The 24,075-nt window shown below is 45.4% G+C and overlaps 1 protein-coding gene across 1 annotated transcript in view; it reads right to left on the bottom strand.

Moving 5' to 3' along the window:
• Window positions 1–7,023: 7,023 nt before the first annotated feature.
• The window catches only part of il16 (interleukin 16), a 46,603-nt gene continuing 29,551 nt past the window's right edge, over window positions 7,024–24,075 (bottom strand). Inside the window, exons 18-27 of the mRNA XM_083759211.1 lie at window positions 23,951–24,075; window positions 22,851–23,000; window positions 21,051–21,177; window positions 18,109–19,478; window positions 16,010–16,185; window positions 14,309–14,483; window positions 11,105–11,206; window positions 9,010–9,277; window positions 8,402–8,527; window positions 7,024–7,830 (exon numbers count right to left, since the gene is read on the bottom strand). The exon at window positions 23,951–24,075 is cut by the window's right edge and continues 31 nt beyond it. Of these exons, the coding sequence (XP_083615337.1) occupies window positions 7,661–7,830; window positions 8,402–8,527; window positions 9,010–9,277; window positions 11,105–11,206; window positions 14,309–14,483; window positions 16,010–16,185; window positions 18,109–19,478; window positions 21,051–21,177; window positions 22,851–23,000; window positions 23,951–24,075 (2,789 nt within the window). The 3' untranslated portion in view covers window positions 7,024–7,660. The remainder of the gene's footprint in view (window positions 7,831–8,401; window positions 8,528–9,009; window positions 9,278–11,104; window positions 11,207–14,308; window positions 14,484–16,009; window positions 16,186–18,108; window positions 19,479–21,050; window positions 21,178–22,850; window positions 23,001–23,950) is intronic.

Genomic DNA, 24,075 nt, shown 5'->3' with positions numbered 1-24,075 from the left:
GCACTCGCTCGGTTTCACCGACGGAGGGGCGGCGTCTGACGGTGACTTGATGGAGCCGCGAGAGGTTGTATTAAACTATACAGAGACGGTGTATCGAGGTGATTATAAGAGGTTGTATTAAACTATACAGAGACGGTGTATCGAGGTGATTATAAGAGGTTGTATTAAACCATACAGAGACGGTGTATCGAGGTGATTATAAAGTACAACGACGACACTTAATTAACAGAAGAAACAATTTGTAGCTGTAGAAAAGACAATTGGCAGGTAATTCTCTGACAAAGGGCTCATCATAGCTAAGCAATTAAATAAGACTATAGATGTGGAACCGTGGAAAGAATATTGCCAGATATTATGATATAACTTGTGATGACTAAAAGCAATTTATTTATTTACCACATGATTTTATTCAACCAGTGCCAGTCTGTCACCACCATCACCACCCACACATCACCACCATAACACATCACCACCATAACCCACTGACATGTTGACATCTACGGTGTCAACAACGCTCTTATACAGAACATGATGCTGAATCTATGGAAGAGAAGGGCACTTATTATTTCCCATCTTATTCATCACCACTGGTGGAGCGGTCGCGGGGGGCAACAGCTCCACCAGAGAGCTAGCTGTTCCCTCTGGCGGGGGAAGTCTGGAGCTTTCTGGTGGAGCTGTGTTGCCTCTGGTGACCCGACTACGGATAAGCAGTTGAAGATAGCTAGACGGATGGAGTTCGTCACCAGCAGCCCAACTTATTTTTTCTTCGTTTCTTTGTTTGTTTTTGGGACAAATACTCATATACTATACTACAACGGCATTATGATGAATTGAACATGGTGGGCCCTATTGTAAACAAGTGTAATACTTTATGGTGTCATCCACAGTTAACAGTTTTGTATTGAGTTGTGGTTGAAATGTACTGTAATTCTCCAATCTGTTATTAAATTCATCAATCAATCAATCAATTGATCGTTCACAAAAGAGTTCATTGACGGAACATTGTTAACCTAGAAAAGGGACTCATGGCTTTATTTTATTGTTTAATAGAAAGCAGCTCAGGTTTATTGTTTTAGTATTTATTGAAATGTGAACTGCTGTACTACAGCACACTGCTAAAGGGATACATTATATTACAGTACTGCTATCCGTCTCTAGAACAAGACGTGTCTCAAACGGTATTTATGTATATGTTGCTTTTCCTCTCTTCCACTTTAAGGCACACACAATGCCACTTTTGTAGAGAGATGATTTCATCCTGGACATTGTTGGGTGCGTGTTTTCATTTTCATTATAATGATTTGGTGGTAGTGTAGCTGTGATGTGGTTGCAGGGATGGTATTTGCTCCCTCAACGTGGCCCTGATTATTAGTATTAGACCCAGTGTGCTCTTGTTGATCGGCTATTTTTTGGCGAGGAGGTTTGTTGTGCAGTCTTGCCCAAGTATAGATGGTCTAAGTGGTTAAACTGAAGTGACATTGATACATTCCAAATATTATCAAAGTGTTTTGAGCTTTAAGGCACTCTGGACCACTTTTCAACCTACCAGTATCTTCATATAATTGGTTATCACTAATGTCCATTATGTTCATTACTAATGTAATTAACAGTTTTATAGGTGATAAGGTGACCACCTTTTCGGTGAGACCGTGGGAAGGTGGAGTAGGAGTAGTTTAAGGTTGTGTACCGGTGCTGTGTTCTTCCTACCAACCCACCCCCCCTTTTGGTTCAATCCTTCACATGTAGCCTACTGTAGTACGATGAACCATGTTTCAATTGAATTGATTATTCATTGTCTTTGTTTGTGTGGTTGCTACTCTAATGTTTATTTTTGAAATGATATGATCGTATAATCTTAAGGGGGAAGAAAATTCCAATTGCATACATACCTAGTCTACAAGTTAAGTGTGCTTTGCCTGCTTGCTTTTTACATTTCATTACTGTGTGTTGATCTAAGGCTTGTTTGTCATTTTGTTGTTTACTTAATGGAGTCTGAAATGAGTACTTGCTATGCTGTATTGTTAAAAAAAAGAAAAAGAAAGCAGTACGGTAGTTGCCAAAATAGAAAGAAAACAGTAAGCGTATTTGAAGAATAAGTATTTCTGGACGTGGCTTTAAAAAACGTAACCCCTTTTATAGCAGTGGTTCTCAACCATGGTCCCCAGCTAAATGATGGAGAGTTAATGACCTTAGAGATCTTTAACTCATGAGTGTAAAATCAAGAGTTAAATCATTGTTAACCCATTTTGACCTGAGATCATATTCTAAAAATGTCTTCTACATCCTGACAGTTTTCTGAAAAAGCTATGTTTCTATGTCAGTGGTTCTTCGATTTTTCAAAAACAGCAGACCTACAAGCTCGTAGCGCGCCACTCGGTGGCTCACTATGAGCTTGTAGATCTGCTATTTTTCAATAGCTAAAGCATAACATAATGCTAACACCAAAAGGGGTTCCAAGAAGTCTACACAAGAATGTAGAGTATGTAGGAGAATTGTTATTTTTGATCGTTTGCCTGTTATCTCGTTGGTTCCAAGCTCATCAACACGTGCAGCATGGAATTGTGGTCAAATTCTTAACATATAAAATATAATAAATATTCTACGTTTTAGGGTCTGAGAGGCTAAATCTCAAATGGTGGTTCCGAGGCTCAAATGCAGAATAAATAATGGACCTTGATATGAAACGGGTTGCCTTGGTGGCCTTATTTTATTGTGATATGGCGTAGTAGTCAGTCTGGAGGAATGGGGAATATAGCAGATCTACAAGATCACGTGCTGCAGCGAGCTTGTAGACCAGGTATTTTTAAAGATATTTTGACAATTCTTGACAATGGTGCTTAAGACTGGCACCGCCAAGTGACTTATATAATATTGCACTTTTGTTTTTCCAGTTTTGTTTCTAAACATTAATTTGTGTTGAATATGAGGAAGCCAGACAACTATTCCACATTAATCTGAATGATGTGCGATTGTTTGTTCGTCGTACTCACCAGACAAGAAGCGGCAGGCAATTCCATGTGTCGAGAACGACTACATTTGGAGAAAAGGGGTTAAGAATTGGGCAAAAAAGAAAATGTCTCCAGAATCGCTTTCTTTGGTACTTTGTGTTTTGTTTCTGACACTTCTAGGTCGAGGTACTTTGGTAGCTATAATACCCATTTTACAGTCAATATCTGTGTTTTCTTGTATTTTGGCAGTTACCTCTTCAGTCTCATCTGTATGGGTATACATCCATTTGTTTAAGTTTAACTCAACGTGTGCAAACCTATCATGTTAAAATAGCACTTGTCAAAAAAAGTTTGTTATGTAATGTTTGTAATTTTATTCTTCCGACCAAACAGAGCAAATAAATGCTGCTATATTATGACAGTGACCCAAATGTTTATGTTTGAGCGAACATGAAATGGACTGCACTGTAACTGTGCCCGACACATTTTGTAATGATTGGCATCACTATTAAAAATGATCAACGGTAAGAATTGATTGATTTGTCTCGTCTTCCCCCAGGTGATTGATTGATTGACAGCTTCAATGTTCCAAGTCATCGGTGTTTCTCGTACGCCTAAACTAAATAAAAGCTATGACGACTAAATCTGTGACTAAATATATTGACAATTTTGGTAACAAATACCAAATAGACTCAAATCGAGACTAATCAAAGTCCTACTAGTTGTCACACAGTGTTGTTTTCGTCGACTAAAACTAAGATGAAAAATGTTCGTCAACCTTTTTCCACTGACGAAAACTAAATGGAAACTAAACACTAAGCTATGATGACTAAAACTAAGACTAAATATACCGACAATTTCGTCAACAAATAAAAACTAGACAAAAATGTTAGGAAGGGACTAGTGGACAAGAGATCCAGTATAAGTCATTTTACAATTAGTTGCATGCTGAAAATAGCCGATCTACAAGCTCACAACGCGTCGCAGCAAGTGTAAAAACGGTCATTACGACAGCATCAAGGCCCGCCAAAATACAAATCTTATGACATTTAGTTGACTAAAACTAGACTAACACTAAAGCATTCCAGGTGATTCAAATGTGACTGAAACTAAATGAAAACTATTGAAGAGACTATGACTAAAACTATGACGTTACCGCAGTGACATTTGTTCTCCGCATTTGACCTATGACCTATCCGTTGGAACGGTGAGCCGTGCCGCACTCAGGAATCATTTATAGTTGATCTACCCCCCCCCCCCCCAATCCAACCCAACACAACCCAACCCTTGATGCTGAGTGCCAAGCAGGGAGGCACTGCGTCTATATGACCAGGCTGGGGATCGAACCACGTACGACCTCCCAGTTCCAGGGTGGACTGCACTGTAACCACAAGGCCACTTCTCCAAAGTGGTGGAGAAGAGATCCAGTATAGAACAAGACAAGTCATTTTTATTTTATGTTGGGTTTCGCTCCAAAAATAGCAGATCTACAAGCTCACATGTCAAGCTTGTATAGATCGGCTACTTTCAGCATGCAGCCAAGCGTAAATGCAGCCATTATGACGCCATCAAAGCACTACCAAAATAATTGGTGACCAGATTTGACTGAGAGCCTGCAGCCAACTGAACAACAAATATGTCAATTCTGCTTTCATGTGACATGAAAATTCCCCAAAAAATCCAATGGCAGTCCCTCAGTCAAATTTGGCCACATTTGTCACAGACAGAATTAACTGTAGATTTAGTTGACCAAAAACTTAACATTTTCAGATTACCAAAATACGAAATTAAATTTTATTCAAATAACTGAATTAACTAAATCAAAATTTAGCTGTCAAAATTAAGTTGTATGTTCACCTAAATCCTAAATCATACATGGGCAACTGGCGGCCCCTAGGGGCCACATGCGGCCCCCACCATCACTTAATGCGGCTGACAGGGTAATAAACCAACAGTATTTGAATTTAGTTCATAAAGTAATAACTATAACTAAATTGCATTTGAAATGAAATTTAAAAATATATATACTTTTCAGGATTCCAAAGAAAATTAAAATTGCAAAACATTATTCAGGATTTCAATTCAAATATAGCAAAATTTGCCTTATTACTCCACTACATTTATATTTGAAAACTTTAATTACTACAGTTACTTTGTAGATTTTAACTTATTATTACAAAACATACATTAACCACTTCAGCCCTTCAGATCTACAAGCTCACAGTGTACACAGTACAGTACACAGTGCAACGCGACACATCTGGAAATATGTAAGTAAGTATGTAAGTATTATCACACAAAGACACCATAAATAAAGTCACACATTCGGATCGTTTTATATTATCTTTTTGTCATCTTTTAGAGCAGATGTATCTTATTTTTATATTTACATCAACAGTTTTATAAAATCATATTTAATCCTTCATAAAAAAACAACAAACATTTGCTTTGTATAATGTTATACTAGGAAATTCCAATCAAGTCTTTGGTGTAACTGATGGATGGCATCAAAAATGGCAGGATTGAAATGAAAGCTACTGACAAACAAATTACTTGGGGGAAGAACATACTGTATGTACTCTCTAATATTTCCTAAACACACACCATTTGTCTGTTTATACCATGTACTGTACACATATAAAACAGACAAATAAAGGTCCATTCTCTTTCATTTTTGTGCAAATACCAGTTCAAATGAATGGTGACTGCATACTTTTAAGACAGCTCTAAATACACAGAAAACTATTAACCCATTCTGGGCGGGAACCCCTTTTGGTGTTAGCATCATGTTATGCTTTAGCTAATGAAAAATAGCAGATCTACAAGCTCATAGCGCGGCACTTGGTGCCGCGCTACGAGCTTGTAGATCTTGGTATAATATTATTTGCTGTATACTGTAGGCTCTATGCACACATACTGTAATAACTCTTCCTACTTCCAGGCCTCTTCCCTACTTCCCCCTTCATCACAGGTGTTGCTGATGATACTGATGAAGGCTCTGTTTCGTTTAGTGTACAGTGGTTCTCAAACCTTTTAATTTCAAAAACCCCCGTGAACCAACAAATGGACCTGTATGCTGGTCCATTTGTTGGTTCCAAAAGTACACTTAGAACAGCGTTCATTTTGTTGACTATAAGACTATTAAAGCATAAATAACATGCATTTTAAAACTGGTTTTAATATTTAATATCATATTGTCTAATGTCCCTCAAACTTATTTCTAATGGCTTGAGCCTCAATCACCACTCTGATATAACCAGTCATTCTTTCTGGACTTTGAAAGCAGTTTTAGCTGCAATACCACAATGTCCTGATGTGGTGGGGGTGCGGGTGCTGATATGCAGATTATTTAATATTTGAGTCATTATAATACTGACGCTAGATAAAAACCAGGCTTGTTTCCATTCCATGCCAGCTTGGAAAATCAACAATGGCGGACATTGTAAACAAAGTGGAAATGCACATTTGGAACTGAACACTGAAGAGAAAAAGTAGGGTGACATTGATGACATCACGATGAGGACAAAATCAGTTGAGCTGTTCCTGAGAGCAATTTCCATTAAAGCACCCATATGATATGAAGGCCTGATTGTTCAAAATTGGTTATTTGTGGGGATAGAAAACATACTGTATGGGAGCCCCAAAAACACAAAAAGTAGAATTTGATGTTATAGGTCCCCTTAAAGACTAAAAGACTAGGGATTTTCAGAAGACTAAATAGGACTAAGACTAAATGGAGTGTTATTCAAAAGACTAAGTAAAAAACCAAATATTCCGGAAAAAAACAACACTGTCTCAGAGTTACACAACTATTTGGAACCCACTCAAGCCAACACGCACAACAGCAGCACCCTTACTCTGTTTGACCAGAATGGTACCATCGGTAACACCCGTGTGAAGTATACGAACAGTTATGGAGGATAGAGCCTGTTCCGTACAGAAGGTAGACAGACGACTCCTTCGGCTCTGAGGCGTCCGTATCTAAGGTAGACAGACGCCTCCTTCGGCTCCGAGGCGTCTGTATCTAAGGTAGACAGACGCCTCCTTCGACTCTGAGGCGTCCGTATCTAAGGTAGACAGACGCCTCCTTCGGCTCTGAGGCGTCCGTATCTCGAGGGAACGGTAAACGTCTGTGACGCACGCAGAAGCTTGCCGAGCTTCCGCCTGCGTAACAGAAGGGAACGTTTGGTTTAGGCCAATCAGAGGCAACGTAAACGTTTGTCTTCTCATGCCAATAGAGTCCTGGAAAAGAGGCGCTGTGATTGGCCAGCAGTCACGTGAGTGGAAGCGTGCCTTCCGTCCTGAATGAACTGCAGCGACCAGCGAGGTCGCTTGAATGAACTGCAGCGGGCCAATGAGCTCGCTCCAATGAACTGCAGCGGGCCAATGAGCTCGCTACAATGAACTGCAGCGGCCAATAAGGCCTCTAGGTTTTTATATCGATGGCCTATTGGAGAACACCTTCGCATAAGAAAACGCCTATAGAGCAGGTGTCTCTTCCTGGTTTTTAAGACAGCTGGTGGATGGAAATGATGCTCGTGCGCGTGGGCTGCATGCACCACATGACACCTGACGCATGCACCTTCTGAATGGCTCTGATCCATTCAAAAGAGACGTCCTGCTCTAGGCGTTTTCTTGCGACCTCTTGAACACGTATAACGTGCCTCTTGACACGTATAGCGTGCCCACCCACACCCGTCTCATGTGCTCTGTCATTGGGTGTCGTCGTCCTCCCGTCTCCTGATCAGAGCTGTGATTGGTCCCTCGGGCAGCGCCTTGATGAAGTTCCAGGCCTCGAAGCGGGTCATCTCCTGGAGAACGGTGCTTTGGACCCGCAGCAACTCGTCTCCCGACCGCAGGCCGCTCTGCTCGGCAGCACCACCTGACGCACGCACCACATGACACAGATGTTATCAGACTGATATGATATGATATAGTACTTTGTCAGTTCACACTGAAATGTGTCTTGCGACCCCGCAGCCAAGTATGCAGAACATATATACTGTACACACATTTGACATAACACAAAGAACAAGACAATTTACATACAGTACATGCAGACATGAAGACAAGAGCAATATCCACCGCTTAGATTACCCCGTGGCTATACTACAACTCCTGATTAAGCCTCAAGGTCGACTGGTGGACAAAGGACCTCTTTAGTCTGACCTTATTGTATGCTGGAACACCATATCTCCTTCCTGAAGGTAGCAACCTATATTCTCCATACAACACATGCTTAGTATTAGAGGTGATATTGCTTGCTAACCGTAGGAGGCTGTTATCATACGTGGATGTTATCATACGTGGATGTTATCATACGTGTCACACGTTGTCATACGTGTCGAATGTATGGACTGCTCTGCTCTGCTGCACCACCTGACGCACACACCACATGACACTTCAGTAAAAGTATCAATACTTTAATATACGTAGATAATATTCGTAAGTACCTGCAAAGATCCTGTTGATGACCAGCGGTCTGTCTCCATGGATGGATCCTCTTCCTCCTTCCAGAGTAAAGCCCACTCCTCCAGATCCTTTCTCCAGCTCCACAGACACAGGAGCAGGAAGCTCGTCTAGTGACAGCGTGCACACACACACACACACACACACACACACACACACACACACACACACACACACACACACACACACACACACACACACACACATTACATTATATATATTTTTGAGTGGTGCAACCACTCCAAGGAACAGCAATGTCCGTGTCCGCCTATGTGTCGTCCGCCTATGTGTTAATGAGCACGAGTTTGACTATTAGTACCAGTAGGGGAGCTGTTGTGCAGAAACAGAGAGAGAGATAGTGCTGTACTATTGCCTGCTAATGAGAGAGAGAGAGAGAGAGAGAGAGAGAGGAGGGGAGGGGGGGGGAGGGAGGGGAGTTGCACCACTCAGTTCACACGGGTGTGATTTTTTTAAGATGTCGAGGACAATATGCATACAATAACTGAATTGGGGGGGGGGGGGGGGGATGGGAATTTGCCATCCCCTGATGCCCCAAATGATGCCCCTGCAAGAGGAGTACACATTCACTCACTTGTCGGGCTGTCGTTGCCACGTTTGTCGTTGCTTCCTTCATGGACCTCCGGTCCTCCTCCTCCTCCCCCGTCCCCCTCCTCCTCCTTGGAGGGTCTCTTGCAGACCACCACCACAGCCAGCTCCAGGCCCCGGGCGTCCCGCATGGTGCCTGTGGCGTCGCTGTGCGTGACGTCGTGCAGCGTGTGGCCGTTGATGGAGAGCACCTCGTCCCCCTTCTGGATGGTGCCCTCCTGGGCGGCCAGGCCGTTGGAGAACACCCTGTGGACCTGCATGGAGCAGAGGTACTGTCAGAGAACACCCTGTGGACCTGCATGGAGCAGAGGTACTGTCAGAGAACACCCTGTGGACCTGCATGGAGCAGAGGTACTGTCAGAGAACACCCTGTGGACCTGCATGGAGCAGAGGTACTGTCAGAGAACACCCTGTGGACCTGCATGGAGCAGAGGTACTGTCAGAGAACACCCTGTGGACCTGTGTGGAGCAGAGGTACTGTCAGAGAACACCCTGTGGACCTGCATGGAGCAGAGGTACTGTCAGAGAACACCCTGTGGACCTGCATGGAGCAGAGGTACTGTCAGAGAACACCCTGTGGACCTGCATGGAGCAGAGGTACTGTCAGAGAACACCCTGTGGACCTGCATGGAGCAGAGGTACTGTCAGAGAACACCCTGTGGACCTGCATGGAGCAGAGGTACTGTCAGAGAACACCCTGTGGACCTGCATGGAGCAGAGGTACTGTCAGAGAACACCCTGTGGACCTGCATGGAGCAGAGGTACTGTCAGAGAACACCCTGTGGACCTGTGTGGAGCAGAGGTACTGTCAGAGAACACCCTGTGGACCTGCATGGAGCAGAGGTACTGTCAGAGAACACCCTGTGGACCTGCATGGAGCAGAGGTACTGTCAGAGAACACCCTGTGGACCTGCATGGAGCAGGAGGTCAGTGTCAGCTAGCAGTAGACCTAAACTGGGAATCTACACGGAGCTGGGCAGGTCTCGTTTACAATGTGAATCCAGACCGGAGCTCTGGGGGAGCTCCACATCGTCGGCTCTGTGCCGTCAAAGAAACGCTGTTTTGACCGAAATGCCATCTGGGACAAGGAATAGGAGATACAGGCGATTGAAAGAAATGGATAGAATGGATTATTGATCATGGCGACGGCGATCTAAGATGGACGATCCAGTGTCCAACACAGCTAGCTAACCGGCTAACGTGAGTAGCATTAAGGCCTATTCATAGTCTGGATTTTCGGTGGTGAGCTGACCACCGGAGCTGAAATAACGTTGCGCGGTGGTGAGTAAAAACAGAGAGAAGGGCTGGAGCGGTGGCGGTGGTTTGCTCTTCACCGCGGCTTGTGACGTCATGTTGTAGTTCGGTGGTCACCTAACCACCGAAAATCCAGACTATGTATAAGCCTTTATGGGTCGCTCGATCGAATGCACTATAAAAGCGCAATTGACAAAGGTCTTCGGCAATGGCATTAAGCGTCAGTATCAAAATTAGGCTTCAATTGACAAAGGACTTCGGCAACGGTGGTATAAGTGTTAAGGTTAGTTAACGCGCAGAGTTAATTTCCAATGAGACGTTTTTTTTCTTCTTCTGTACACACGGAGAAGTCGAGGGACGACAGGGATTTCCTGTGAAATTGTTGTTTCGTGCCCATGCCCGCAGACCTGGATTCTGTTGAGCTATTTATTTTTTACACTTGCGTTGTCGCGCCCCTCATGAGCAGAACTGGAGCTGACCTGTCGTTGATCCAGGCGGAATATGTCTGCGTTAATTGATGCCCGTCAGAAAGTACGTTAATGCGGAAACATTGCCGCGGCGGCTATTGGCCGAAAAATGCACTCGCCCCCTCTCTCTGCTAGGTGGTGGTGACGCGCTGCCAGATACAAGCCCTTTCCACACCTAAGCGCAAAACGTCCGACAGACGGGACAGAAGAAGCTGTGACGTGAATCATTTCCGAGTTTTTAGACAGCATGGTGGATGGAAATTAAGTTTTCACATTGTTATGTTTTCCAACCCTCGCTGCCGTTTATAAGCCGTCCCACCTCCTGGCTGGAGGATTTGGGCGTTCCTACTTCCTACTCACGATGGGCTCCTTGTTCTGCTGGTCGGTCCCTCCGGCGATGCTGAAGCCCAGACCCACTCCCTCGGCTTTGTGCAGGATCACAACATGGATGTCTTCCAGTTGCTGTGGAGAAGAGAAGGCCATTGTTTTAACCCATTTAGGCCTGACGTCGATTAAAAAAAAGGTTTCTAAATCCTAACTTTTTTTTCTGAAAAACCCATGGTTCTATGTCAGTGGTGCTCAACATTTTTCATGTCAAGGACCCCCAGAATTATCTCTATTGGGCCACGGACCCCCATCTCAAAATATGTAGTTCCAGGGACCCCCCAGAAGCCAATATATTAGTGAAAAATGTTCGCTCTGAAATATATATTCAAAGATTTGTGCCACATTTTCAAAAATAGCAGACCTACAAGCTCGTAGCGCGGCACTCGGTGCCTCGCTATGAGCTTGTAGGTCTGCTATTTTTCAATAGCTAAAGCATAACATAATGCTATAAACACCAACAAGGGTTCCCGCCCAAAATGGCTTAAAGCATGAACAATTCAATATTTCACATCCTGTGCCTATATACAGTAACAAGCAGCTTCCAGCTCCCTACATGTGTACTGTTTACTACTGTATCGACATGTTTCTGTTTTAAACATGTGAAGACATGTGGAGTATAGTATTTCTTGCACACATCATGCACTCTGATCGTTTTCACAGAGCCTCTCTCTCTCTCTCTCTCTCTCTCTCTCTCTCTGTGTTTTAAGAGTCATCTGTATTCACAGTGTATTCCAGTGTACAGTATAATGACTTGATACACAACAGATGCTGTGTGCACGTTACGGCTCCCAGATGCTCTGAGGTTCCAGGAAAATTAAGCTCTGGTGTTGACCAGGAGAGACAAGCAGCTTGTACTTACAATACTACTGGGTACAACGATTGATTCCAAGCTGACATGGAATTCCAACACTCATTCCATCTATAAGAAAGGTCAGCAGAGGCTGCATTTTATGCGCAGACTGAGAAAGTATAACGTGGGGAAAAGAAATGTATGGCACTTTTTCATTGTTCCTTTGTGGAGAGTGCATTGACATTTTGTTTTTGTTTCATGGTATGGCTCATTATCATTGGTTAATAAGAACAATAAACAATAAATAAAATCATAAACGTGTCCAGCAAAATAGCTGGGGTACGATTTGAGAGTATGACCTCAATGTATGAGACCCATTGAGTACCCATTGAGGGGAAAGCTATTACTAGGGACAACACACACCCGTTACACAGCCAATACCATCTTTTACCATCAGGGCGACGGTCTCTGCAGGTTAGGGCCTCAAGATCGCGGGATAGTTTGGGGTCGCGAGTCAATGGCAGCATTATTTTTTTGTGTCAGGGGCTGAAAAGTTTGGGAACCCATGATCTCTAAACCATCCGTAGGAGAGATAACAGATCTCTAAACCATCCGTAGGAGAGATAACAGATCTCTAAACCATCCGTAGGAGAGATAACAGGCAAACATTTCTTCTACATTTTCCAATTGTGTAGACCAGGGGTTCTCAACCCGTGGGTCGCGACCCCTCTGGGGTCACCAGATTATTTTGGGGGGTCCCCAAATAAAAAAATATATTTTTATTTTTGCAACTGAATGGCTGGAAAATGGAAATTAAGAGTTTACATAGTACGTGGTGCATGCACAAACTTTCCTTAATGATTATATCTGGTTTCAGTATTCATTTATGATATATTTTATCTATTATTAAGTTTGTTTTTGCAGTCAGTTTGTATTGGGGGAGTACATGCGAGACATGGCCAAAGCATTTTCGGGGGGGGGGGGGGGGGGGGGGGGGGGTCCCCAGGCAAAAACGTTGAGAACCCCCGGTGTAGACATCTTGTAAATTAAGTATGCAGATGTTTAACAATAATTTTACTCTTGAGAGCATTCTCAAGGGGTCCGTTAGGTTCTCAAGAGTTAAAGATCTAAAAGGGTCCATTTGGTTACTAACTCACTCTACATAATTTTAGTTTAACTGGGGACCACCTGGAACCCCCTCAATGACCTGGTGGTGAACCACTGCACCGAACCACTGCACTGAGCAGTAGGAAGTAGGAACCTGTAACCAACCACCAGTGGTGCAACAGAGTGAGAAAGTGTTCTCCATGGACCAGCTGCTGCAGTACACACAGGTTAGGTCAGGGGTGGGCAACTGGCGGCCCGGGGGCCACATGCAGCCCCCACATTCACCTAATGCGGCCCGGATGTTAATAACAGAATACTGATTGATTGCAGCTGTTTACAATTCCAAACCCGATAATTACTATCAACCCGATAATTACTATCATGACTAGTATTATATTAAATGACTAGTACTTAATGACTAGTATTAAAATGTTATTGTCTTTTTGTGTCCAATGTGGTTATGTTAACAGTTCATAACAGAACTATAACTAAATGCATTTGAAATTCAATAAAATGGTTACTTTTCAGGATTCCAATTCAAAAATAGCAAAAAAGTATTCAGGTTTTCAATTCAAATATAGCAAAAATAGCCGATCTACAAGCTCAAAACGCGTCGCATTGCGGCGCGTTTTGAGCTTGTAGATCGGCTATTTTTGCTACGACAGTAATATGCACTGTGGCCCTCTGGAGTGAGTGTGGAAATATATAGGCCCTCGCCATCGACAAGCACCTACAAGCTCGTACGAGCTTGTAGATCTGCTATTTTTCAATACACCAAAAGGGGTTCCCGCCCCAAAATGGGATTTGGAACACACATTTTATTTCACTCCAATGTCCATTCATTTAACTTTATAATATCCATATACACATATTCTCATCTTAAATATGGGGCCAGAGCCCCCTACAGTATGTGTTGTCCGTCACATTGCAGATGGACAGAGAGAGGCTTCCTGACTCCTCTCAAGTCTCGCGAGAGTTTGTTGCTGGGATAAAGAAAGGTCGATAACCAAGTAAGATTTTCTCCTGATTTGTCTCGCTAAAAGAAGCCATTTTAGTATGAATGTATCTTGGAAATATTGTATGCCTTGTGATGATTGGGTCCAGTATTTAGTTCAGTGACCATGGAGTTAAGGAACGGTTCATAAGCTGTGTTCACGTTCACTCTCACATTGGAAATGAATAGACTCCAACATTCTTCCCGTCTCCTAATATTGTCCCCGCCCCCTTCACGCAGATACGGGAAGTAAAGTGGAGTTGCTAATGTTCCTCTCGGACTGTACCTTGAGCGTCTCTGCGTCCATGGTCTTGACTTCCTGGATCAGAGCATGTATTTCCTGTGAAGGGATGGCTGAGATGGCCGAGTGAACGCAGGCGGACGTAACCGTGGTAACCATGGCCTCCTCCTCCTCCCCCGCCTCTCCTCGCTCCATGGTACATTCCCTCAGTTTGGCCAAGCTGTGAAACCCAACCAGAAAGAGGAACTATCAGAAACATGCAAGGTTTTATATACTTTGTGTGGTAGATAGATAGATTGATAGATTGATAGATCTTTATTTGTCATTGCAACGTGTACAACGAAATTAAAAGTGCCAACCAATCAGTTCATCATATCACAAAACAACATAAAGCTAAAACAAAACACACATGACTTCCTGTTATTGCACAACCCCTGTAGCACTAATGCACAAACTTTAGCTGTTATTGCACAACAAACCCTTATTGCACTTAAGATAGCAGAAAAACAAAACATGTGTCACAGCAGCAGATCATTTCTTAGCAGCATTCAGTGCAACTACCGCTGTGGGATAGAAGCTGTTACTGAATCTGTTGGTCCCTGACTTGATCACTCTGTACCGTCTGCCTGATGGCAACAGTGACCGGGGGGGGAAGTGTCTTTCATAATGTTCAGAGTTTTTTTTAAGACAGCGGTCTCTGGTGTTGTTGCTGCTGTTGTGCACCGAAAAGACCAGATCTACAAGCACCGAAAAGACCAGATCTACAAGCACCGAAAAGACCAGATCTACAAGCTCCACAAATGTGACTTGTGAGCTTGTAGAGCACGGCGAGGTATAGCGAGCTCTTTGCACGTGTGTCACGTGACCTATACCGCATGTTGCCTCAACTCAACACAATATTACAATTTTTGTGTGGTGCAACCACTCCTATAGACAGCTTTGTGTGTCCCTGACTGGCTGTGTCCCTGGCTGGCTGTGTCCCTGGCTGGCTGTGTCCCTGACTGGCTGTGTCCCTGACTGGCTGTGTCCCTGGCTGGCTGTGTCCCTGACTGGCTGTGTCCCTGGCTGGCTGTGTCCCTGGCTGGCTATGTCCCTGGCTGGCTGTGTCCCTGACTGGCTGTGTCCCTGGCTGGCTGTGTCCCTGGCTGGCTGTGTCCCTGGCTGGCTGTGTCCCTGGCTGGCTGTGTCCCTGGCTGGCTGTGTCCCTGGCTGGCTGTGTCCCTGACTGGCTGTGTCCCTGACTGGCTGTGTCCCTGGCTGGCTGTGTCCCTGACTGGCTGTGTCCCTGACTGGCTGTGTCCCTGGCTGGCTGTGTCCCTGGCTGGCTGTGTCCCTGACTGGCTGTGTCCCTGACTGGCTGTGTCCCTGACTGGCTCACCAGAACTGGGCCGGCACCCTGGGGGAGTTCCTGTGGGTCTGGAACTTCCGGGGACCCCCACACGGAGTTGCACCACTCACTTCACACGGGTGTGATTTGACCTTCAGTTCTACAAAGGCTGGATATTTGTGCTGCTCTTTACCCTCTGTACAGTATGTACAGACTAAATGAAGGCTTCTTTGTGTTATTTGGTCGTAAAGAGGAAGTGAAACAACCCATTTCTTTACTAATTATTATTTGATACAATATGCTGAGTTCCTCTATATCTAGGGTGTCCACACTCTGGGATAGTTTGACAAGCTAACAAAGGCCTACAGACAATAACAGTAGACAACAACCTGACTCACTCCGTCTGTTGGAGTTTTTACCTGACAGAAAAGCCCTTGTCGCCGCCGTCCGGCCCGGCAGGGTTCTGTGGCGGCTCGGACTCCTGCGTGTTGGACTCAACGCCACTGGGATCTGTGGAGAAGGGATTACTGCGGACGGCAGGACTTCGGGGCGACGCGGGCAGGGACTGCATGGAGCGCATCAACGCATGGGACATCTGGAGGGAAATAACCACGAGTTAAACCCCTGAAATACACCTACGGTCACGGTTAACTAATAGTCCAGGGTTTCTCAAAGTGACACCCTATAGGCCTAGGGTGCCGTGACGCAAGTCAAGGGGTGCCTCAGAACACTTCAATTTAAAGATGGAGTGCACCATTTTTGTATATTTCCAGTTTTTCATGTGTCTAGAGAGACAGCGAAATCCCTTCACGACGGACGACGTACGTCGCGACGTATATTTTTCCGTCGCAACGTATATTCGAGTACGTCCTGGCGTAAATATCAATTCGTCCCGGCAGAACGGACTCGTCGCGGCTATATCTACCCGTTTGCGACGTAATAGGTTGACTATTATTTTCCGTCGCGCCAGAACGGGACTCGTCGCAGCTATATCTACCCGTTGTGGCGTGAGCTGGACTCGTCGCGGCAGAACGTGACTCGTCGCGACTATATCTACCCGTTTGCGACGTGCGCCTCGCCGGTCCGGTCTCCAGGCGAGCCTGCGTCCTTCATATATATTTTTTTCTGCTCTCGTTGGACTTAACTTTAAAAGTCCAATGGAACACCTCTTTGTAACGGGTCGCTGTAGTATAGTGGTCTAATTCCTCGCCTCTCTATTCTTTTTTGCTGAGGACGCTGGTTCAATTCCCGCTCGCGGCAGACCAAAATTATTATATTTTAGACAGACACACAGACAGACAGACAGACAGACTGCCTGTCTGCCTGCCTGTCTGCCTGCCTAATGTATTGTAAATAATGTATTCATTCCATACGGCTATTTTTTTTTAATATAAAAACTTTTGTCTTTCGCGCGATTCGAACCAGCGTCGTCAGCACCAAAACATTGAGAGGCGAGTGATTAAACCGCTAGACTACAGCGGCCATACGTTACAAAGAAGTGTTTCATTGGACTTATAAAGACAATAGCACCCAGCTGCAGTCTCGCAAGGGGAGGGACCGGAAGTGCTTTTATTTCCGGCTTCCACGTGCACAAGCGCACATACACTCATTAGACACCCTGGAGTTGTTTTTATGTGCAATGGTGTATTAACTTTGTATTTAGGGTTTCTTCCTGGAGGCTGGACCCTTGACAGTCAAACGGGCCAATGAAATAAACAGTAATATAGTGACACCACACTATCAGCCCCTCCCCTAACCCCTCCCCCTTTATCATACAACTACAGCTGTGGGTGTGGCTTCAGTTCAGGTGGATCACCACCCATCACCACCCATCAGGCAAACCAGGCATACTTAATGAACTGGTGGGCGTGTCCACATAAAAGCATGATTTAACAAATACTGTACACTTTTTGTAAAAGGTTCTTCCCCCTTATATTATAATTATACCTGATGATCATGTTTTAGTGTGGAAAAAAATGGTGGCACTCCATCTTTAACCACTTAGACCCTCCTATACTTAGTAAATCGGTTCAGTTTAACCACTTAGACCCTCTATAGTCCATACTTAGTAAATCGGTTCCGAGCTAAACTGTATTTGGTGCGATATTTTTCAGCCTACAGAACACCAAGTCTCTTCGCCCAAAATAGCAGATCTAGATCAGAGCTTGTAGATCGGCTATTTTTGGTGAATAGTGGAATAGTGGTTGTTCAAACGCAACAGGTCGTTTCGAGGAAGCAATCTGATTGGTTGAAACGGCTTCTAGCCGTGGATCAAACTAGCACCATTCACCACCTAATAAAAAGAATTGAGCTGCTCTGTTTTCCCTTCAGTATTAGGATAACGAAGGTGTGACGTACCTGATTGCTGAAGGTGAGTATCTTTAACGTACCTGATTGCTGAAGGTGAGTATCTTTAACGTACCTGATTGCTGAAGGTGAGTATCTTTAACGTACCTGATTGCTGAAGGTGAGTATCTTTAACGTGCCTGATTGCTGAAGGTGAGTATCTTTAACGTACCTGATTGCTGAAGGTGAGTATCTTTCCTAAACTCTCGCCCTCGAGGCCGCTCAGGGACGAGCCGTCTGGGGGCAGAGGAGAGGTGTTGGAGGGAAGGCTGTGCGTTCTGACGCTGGGCTGTTTCCCTCGGCTCCCTCGGTCTCCATCGTCGTCTTCCAGAAGACTGCAGGACCTCTGTGGCAGCATCTGACCGCCAGGCGAGGGTACGATGTGACCGCTAGGCGAGGGTCCGTCCGGGTCACCGAGGGACACATGGAGCTCCGTGTCCGTCTCCTGGTCCGCTCGTTGTGGAAGCCATGCTTCCTGGCCGGGTGGCGGCGACGGCGAGACATCCAGGTCGTCCTCGATGACCGGAACCGACCGCGGAGGACTTGTCGTCCCTGCGCTGGGTTCAGCATCGATGGTCTCAGAAGGTGGGCGAGCAGCGGCGTTGTCGCGGGGACGAGGAGGAGGATCGGTGCAGGAGGAGGAATCGGCCGCCGGCACCACAGAGGTACTGTCTTCGGGAGTAGGAGACGAGGCATCGACGTGGAGGGGAGCCGAGACGGCCGCGTGGTCCCTTTCCTCGACACGGGGCGCGTCGATCCGATCCCTTTCCTCGACGCAGGGCGGCGCGTCGGTCTCTTTGGAAGGTTCATTCTGACTCGTCGCCATGCGGTGTCCCTGCGAGCCGCTGCGATGGTCACCCCTGGTCCTCTCGATGATCGGGAGGGAGGCGGACGGAGCCACGGGCCTCCTGCTGGTGGCGCTCTTCTCCGGACTGTCGGGAGACGCAGAGAAGGTCTCAAACGAGTGGATCCTCTGTTTGAACGAGACGTTGGCTGCGGACGAGGAGGAGGAGGAGGACCGTAGGTTCACCCCGCCAAAGATCCTGCTGAGTCCTCCTACGCCATGAGGCTTCTGGTCCACGGACCTGCCTCCTCCTCCTACTGCCGCCTGCTGCGGCAGCTGGGAGCGTTCGCTTCGAATGCTCCTCAGGCTTTGGCGGAACCACGCGGGCTTCGGCGCCACCGCCGGCGGCGGCCCCTTCCTCGTGTCATCCTGGGGACCGTCGTCGTCGGGCGCGGACGGGTCGGTGGACGTGGGACGGAGTTCTGTACCGTTGTGTTCGACCGTGGTCTCTTGATGGTCACTCATGATGACGGCGCTCCGGGTGTTGAGTTGACGATGACGTGGGCTTAGATGAGGATGGGGTTCTGTGGTATTATTACAGTGAGGTTCTGGGTCTCCAGGGGAGTGGGCTCCTGCTGCAAGGCGCACCACCCACGGGTCGTGCGGCTGCTGCTGCTGTACAGGGTGCTGTTCCACGCGAGGTTGCCTCCTCAGAACTCCTCTCTTACCCTGGGAGAAGATCTGGATCGCCGGATCGCCTGCGTGTGTCCAACAGAGCACAGATAGAGCATGACTACAGGCCAAGAAAAGGACAGTTTATGAGGTACTACTTACTGTACCATGCGTTGTTCTTGCTTACTGTATAAGTCTCTCTGGATTATGTGCGTCTGCTAAATGCCTAAATTGTAAATTGTTCATGCTAGGTTATTATAAATGTATCACATTTTAGACTTGTGCATTATCGTCTACGTTCGGTCAATTCGGTCACGTTCTATCAGTGATCCTGAACTAACGCTAATGATGAAAATAACTGCTGCTTAAAGTTCTAATAACTATTTACAATTTACAATTCAGGCATTTAGCAGACTCTCTTGATCCAGACTTACATTTAAGCAAAAACAAAAGCATGGCATACATCACATATATAAAAAGTAGTTATCATGAATCATGTATAAACTAAGAACGTAACAGTGGAGTATCTATGTCAACTATACATACTATACTATATTATATATTATACAATATACATGTGTACTATAAAGTGCTATGACTACATAAAATGCAATTCTAGTACTGTCTACGTAACAAGCTATTAGTCTGTATAAAATACTATCTAAGTCTACATAAAGTGCTATCTAAGGGGCTAGGCTAGGGCAAGTGCTACGGGCCATGGTGGAGTCTGAAGAGGTGGGTTTTCAGACTACGGCTGAATAACTGAACTAACAAAAATAATTCCAAGGGATCTTGGTGTATCCTTATCATAAGCTCAGCCTATTATTTAAAAAGAATGTTCAGATCAATATGGAAGTACTGTAGGAATAGGTATCTTTTTTTTTTGTAAGGGTCCATTTGGTTACATTTATACGTATTTGACAGTGCATGTGGATCAGGTTTAGGATAATAGCTTATCATCAGCTGGCTTGGGATGGAAATGTTTTGTCAAAATTAAAATGTTGCCATATAGACAAACAAAATGATAGCCCTGAACGACCAGAACTCTGAGAGTGTTCAAATGGAACCAGAATAGCGTCTATTGGTTCCATTTGAACCAAATCGACCATCACAGGTCAATTTGGATCCATTTGCACACTTTCAAAGTTAATTTAGTCCCCTGTGTCCTATGTGTCCTCTGTGTCTTACCTGTGTACAGCCTGTCCTCTGTGTCCTATGTGTCCTCTGTGTCTTACCTGTGTACAGCCTGTCCTCTGTGTCCTATGTGTCCTCTGTGTCTTACCCGTGTACAGCCTGTCCCCTGTGTCCTATGTGTCCTCTGTGTCTTACCCGTGTACAGCCTGTCCTCTGTGTCCTATGTGTCCTCTGTGTCTTACCTGTGTACAGCCTGTCCCCTGTGTCCTATGTGTCCTCTGTGTCTTACCTGTGTACAGCCTGTCCTCTGTGTCCTATGTGTCCTCTGTGTCTTACCTGTGTACAGCCTGTCCCCTGTGTCCTATGTGTCCTCTGTGTCTTACCTGTGTACAGCCTGTCCCCTGTGTCCTATGTGTCCTCTGTGTCTTACCTGTGTACAGCCTGTCCTCTGTGTCCTATGTGTCCTCTGTGTCTTACCCGTGTACAGCCTGTCCCCTGTGTCCTATGTGTCCTCTGTGTCTTACCCGTGTACAGCCTGTCCTCTGTGCAGCAGGGTGACAGCGGGTGGCTCTCTGCAGGGTGCTGCAACGACGTGACTGTGAGGAACTCTCCACTTCCCTCTGACGGTTCTTCTGTCACTCCTTCCTGTTCCTGTGAACAAACAGGAAGCACACTATGACTCACAATAAAACCACAGAGGAGGTGCAGTAAGACACCTACTCTGAATCCTCGCAATCTACAGTACAGTACATGCGTCAACACAAACCATCATATTCAGTCTCTAAAAGCCAATCTACAGTACATGCGTCAACACAAACCATCATATTCAGTCTCTAAAAGCCAATCTACAGTACATGCGTCAACACAAACCATCATATTCAGTCTCTAAAAGCCAATCTACAGTACATGCGTCAACACAAACCATCATATTCAGTCTCTAAAAGCCAATCTACAGTACATGCGTCAACACAACCCATCATATTCAGTCTCTAAAAGCCAATCTACAGTACATGCATCAACACAAACCATCACATTCAGTCTCTAAAAGCCAATCTACAGTACATGCGTCAACACAAACCATCACATTCAGTCTCTAAAGTCCAATGCAATAGGATATACCATTTGTGCATGCAGACCAGGCATGCATGCATGCATGCACATACATAGACTGAACGCATGCATGCATGCACGGGCACACATACACATACACACAACATTCACATTAAGCGTGACGAAAGAAACATGGCCACGTGACTGGTATTTTCAACCACAGCACACGATACACATACAGTAATAATGTAATAATGGCTGCGTCACTCTCCTAGTTTCAAGGCCATGGTTGGAGCGTGTACAGAACAGTATACTGTACAGCAGTGGTTCACATGACCCCCCCAAAATAATCATATTTCAACTGGGGACCCTACAAAATATTCAACTTGGAGGGTATATTCAGCCGAATAGTATGAATCGGCCCTTAGTCCTAACTAATTTTGATTTAAGTTTGATCACACAGAAACATGCATTTTCAAACATGCCGGCATTTTAACCAGGCCAGACAGAGAGGACATGAAGGACATTTAACCAGGACATGAGGACATTTTAACCAGGCCAGACAGAGAGGACATGAAGGACATGAGGACATTTAACCAGGACATGAGGACATTGAACCAGGCCAATGCAAGGCAGAGAGGACATGAAGGACATGAGGACATTTAACCAGGACATGAGGACATTTTAACCAGGCCAGACAGAGAGGACATGAAGGACATGAGGACATTTAACCAGGACATGAGGACATTGAACCAGGCCAGACAGAGAGGACATGAAGGACATGAGGACATTTAACCAGGACATGAGGACATTGAACCAGGCCAGACAGAGAGGACATGAAGGACATGAGGACATTTAACCAGGACATGAGGACATTGAACCAGGCCAATGCAAGGCAGAGAGGACATGAAGGACATGAGGACATTTAACCAGGACATGAGGACATTGAACCAAACCAATGCAAGGCAGAGAGGACATGAAGGACATGAGGACATTGAACCAGGCCAATGCAAGGCAGAGAGGACATGAAGGACATGAGGACATTGAACCAGGCCAATGCAAGGCAGAGAGGACATGAAGGAAAGCTTCACTTTTCACATACATTTCTAAAGATTAATCTCATGATCTTTGTGAAGGCTCTGCGCACACCGCTGGACCACTGGAGAGGCAGGTGAAGGAGAGAGCAGGTGGGTTAGTTGTCTGGGTTAGTGGGTTAGTTAAAGAGTAGGTGTGTGCGTGCATGCGTGCGTGTAGGGTACTATACTGTACCCTACCTGGCATCCAGCATGTGACACGTCCGTCAGACTGTCCTCTCTGACAGGCGACCCCCCACTAGAGCCACTGGACTCTCCTCCTCCGGCGCTGTTCACCTCGTCCTGGGGCGGGCAGTACCTCCTCTGTGGGACGCGGGCCCGGGACGGGGACTGTAGAGAACCCATATGTATTATTGTACATATGTATGTAACCCACTGTATTAAAACCCATAAATGAAAAACATATTTTTCGATATTGCATTAAAAACGTTACAAAATAGCACATCTGCAAGCTCACATGTGTTGCGGTGCGTATGCGCCTTTTTGCATTGTATGAGTAGTATAAAGACATTGATTCATATTTAAAACTTTGTTGTTAGTTGTTTGTTTATTTTCCTCCGCTTAGTATATGCTTAAATTCAGCGGGTCTTCTCATCTGATCCGAGGGCGTTGGTGAGTCGGTAGGGGCCGCGGCTCCCGGCGGGCACGCTGGGCAAGACCTACGCTGTAGACGGTCTCATTTTCTTTTGGGAAGCGGGATTTGCGGGGAGGTACCGCTCAAGGAAATGACGTTGACACTTCACAAATCTGTTTACGTCTCCGTGAATGAAGTGTTGTGATCGGTCGAAAAAATATCGTATCCGTATCCGATGTTCCGGACACTTCCGTCGATACCGTCTCTGCCTTACTTGTGACCAGAGTTGGGCTGGGACCGAGGCTATCCGACGGGAGGCTCGCACGCCCAGGGAGCCTTTGATGAGATTCAGCATCTCTGACCCAGAACTATTGTTGTCGAATTGTGTTGTTGTGTGGATACGATTTTGTCCACAATTGCATGCTGTATTGATGCTGGTACCATTAGGAGAGATAACAGGCAAACGTTGATCAAAATAACAATTCTACATTCAATTATGTAGACTTGTTGTAAATTAACTTAATTTACAACAAGTCTACATAATTAGAGATTAGAGAATGTAGAAAGACCTAAACATCTGAATTACTTAATTTAATTAAGTAATTCAGATGTTTATGTAGGTCTTGAGAGTGTAAAATGAAACCATATGGACCCTTAGTTTCATTTTACACTCTCATGAGATCAGAGCGGACTAGGTTTTAAGTACCTTGTTTCCCCTGGCGGCCAGGTGGGCCAGGTGGTCCAGGTGGTCCAGGTGGTCCAGGTTATTGGTAGCAGGACAGTTGTAGGGGACGTTGTAGTCGTCATCGGCATACAGCGGCACCGACAGTC

This window comes from Protomyctophum parallelum (genome assembly GCF_964188405.1).
Source record: "Protomyctophum parallelum genome assembly, chromosome: 2".
In the NCBI taxonomy this organism is placed as follows: domain Eukaryota; kingdom Metazoa; phylum Chordata; class Actinopteri; order Myctophiformes; family Myctophidae; genus Protomyctophum; species Protomyctophum parallelum.
Note: the sequence above shows the minus strand (reverse complement) of the source record. Positions and strands in the feature narration are given on the sequence as shown.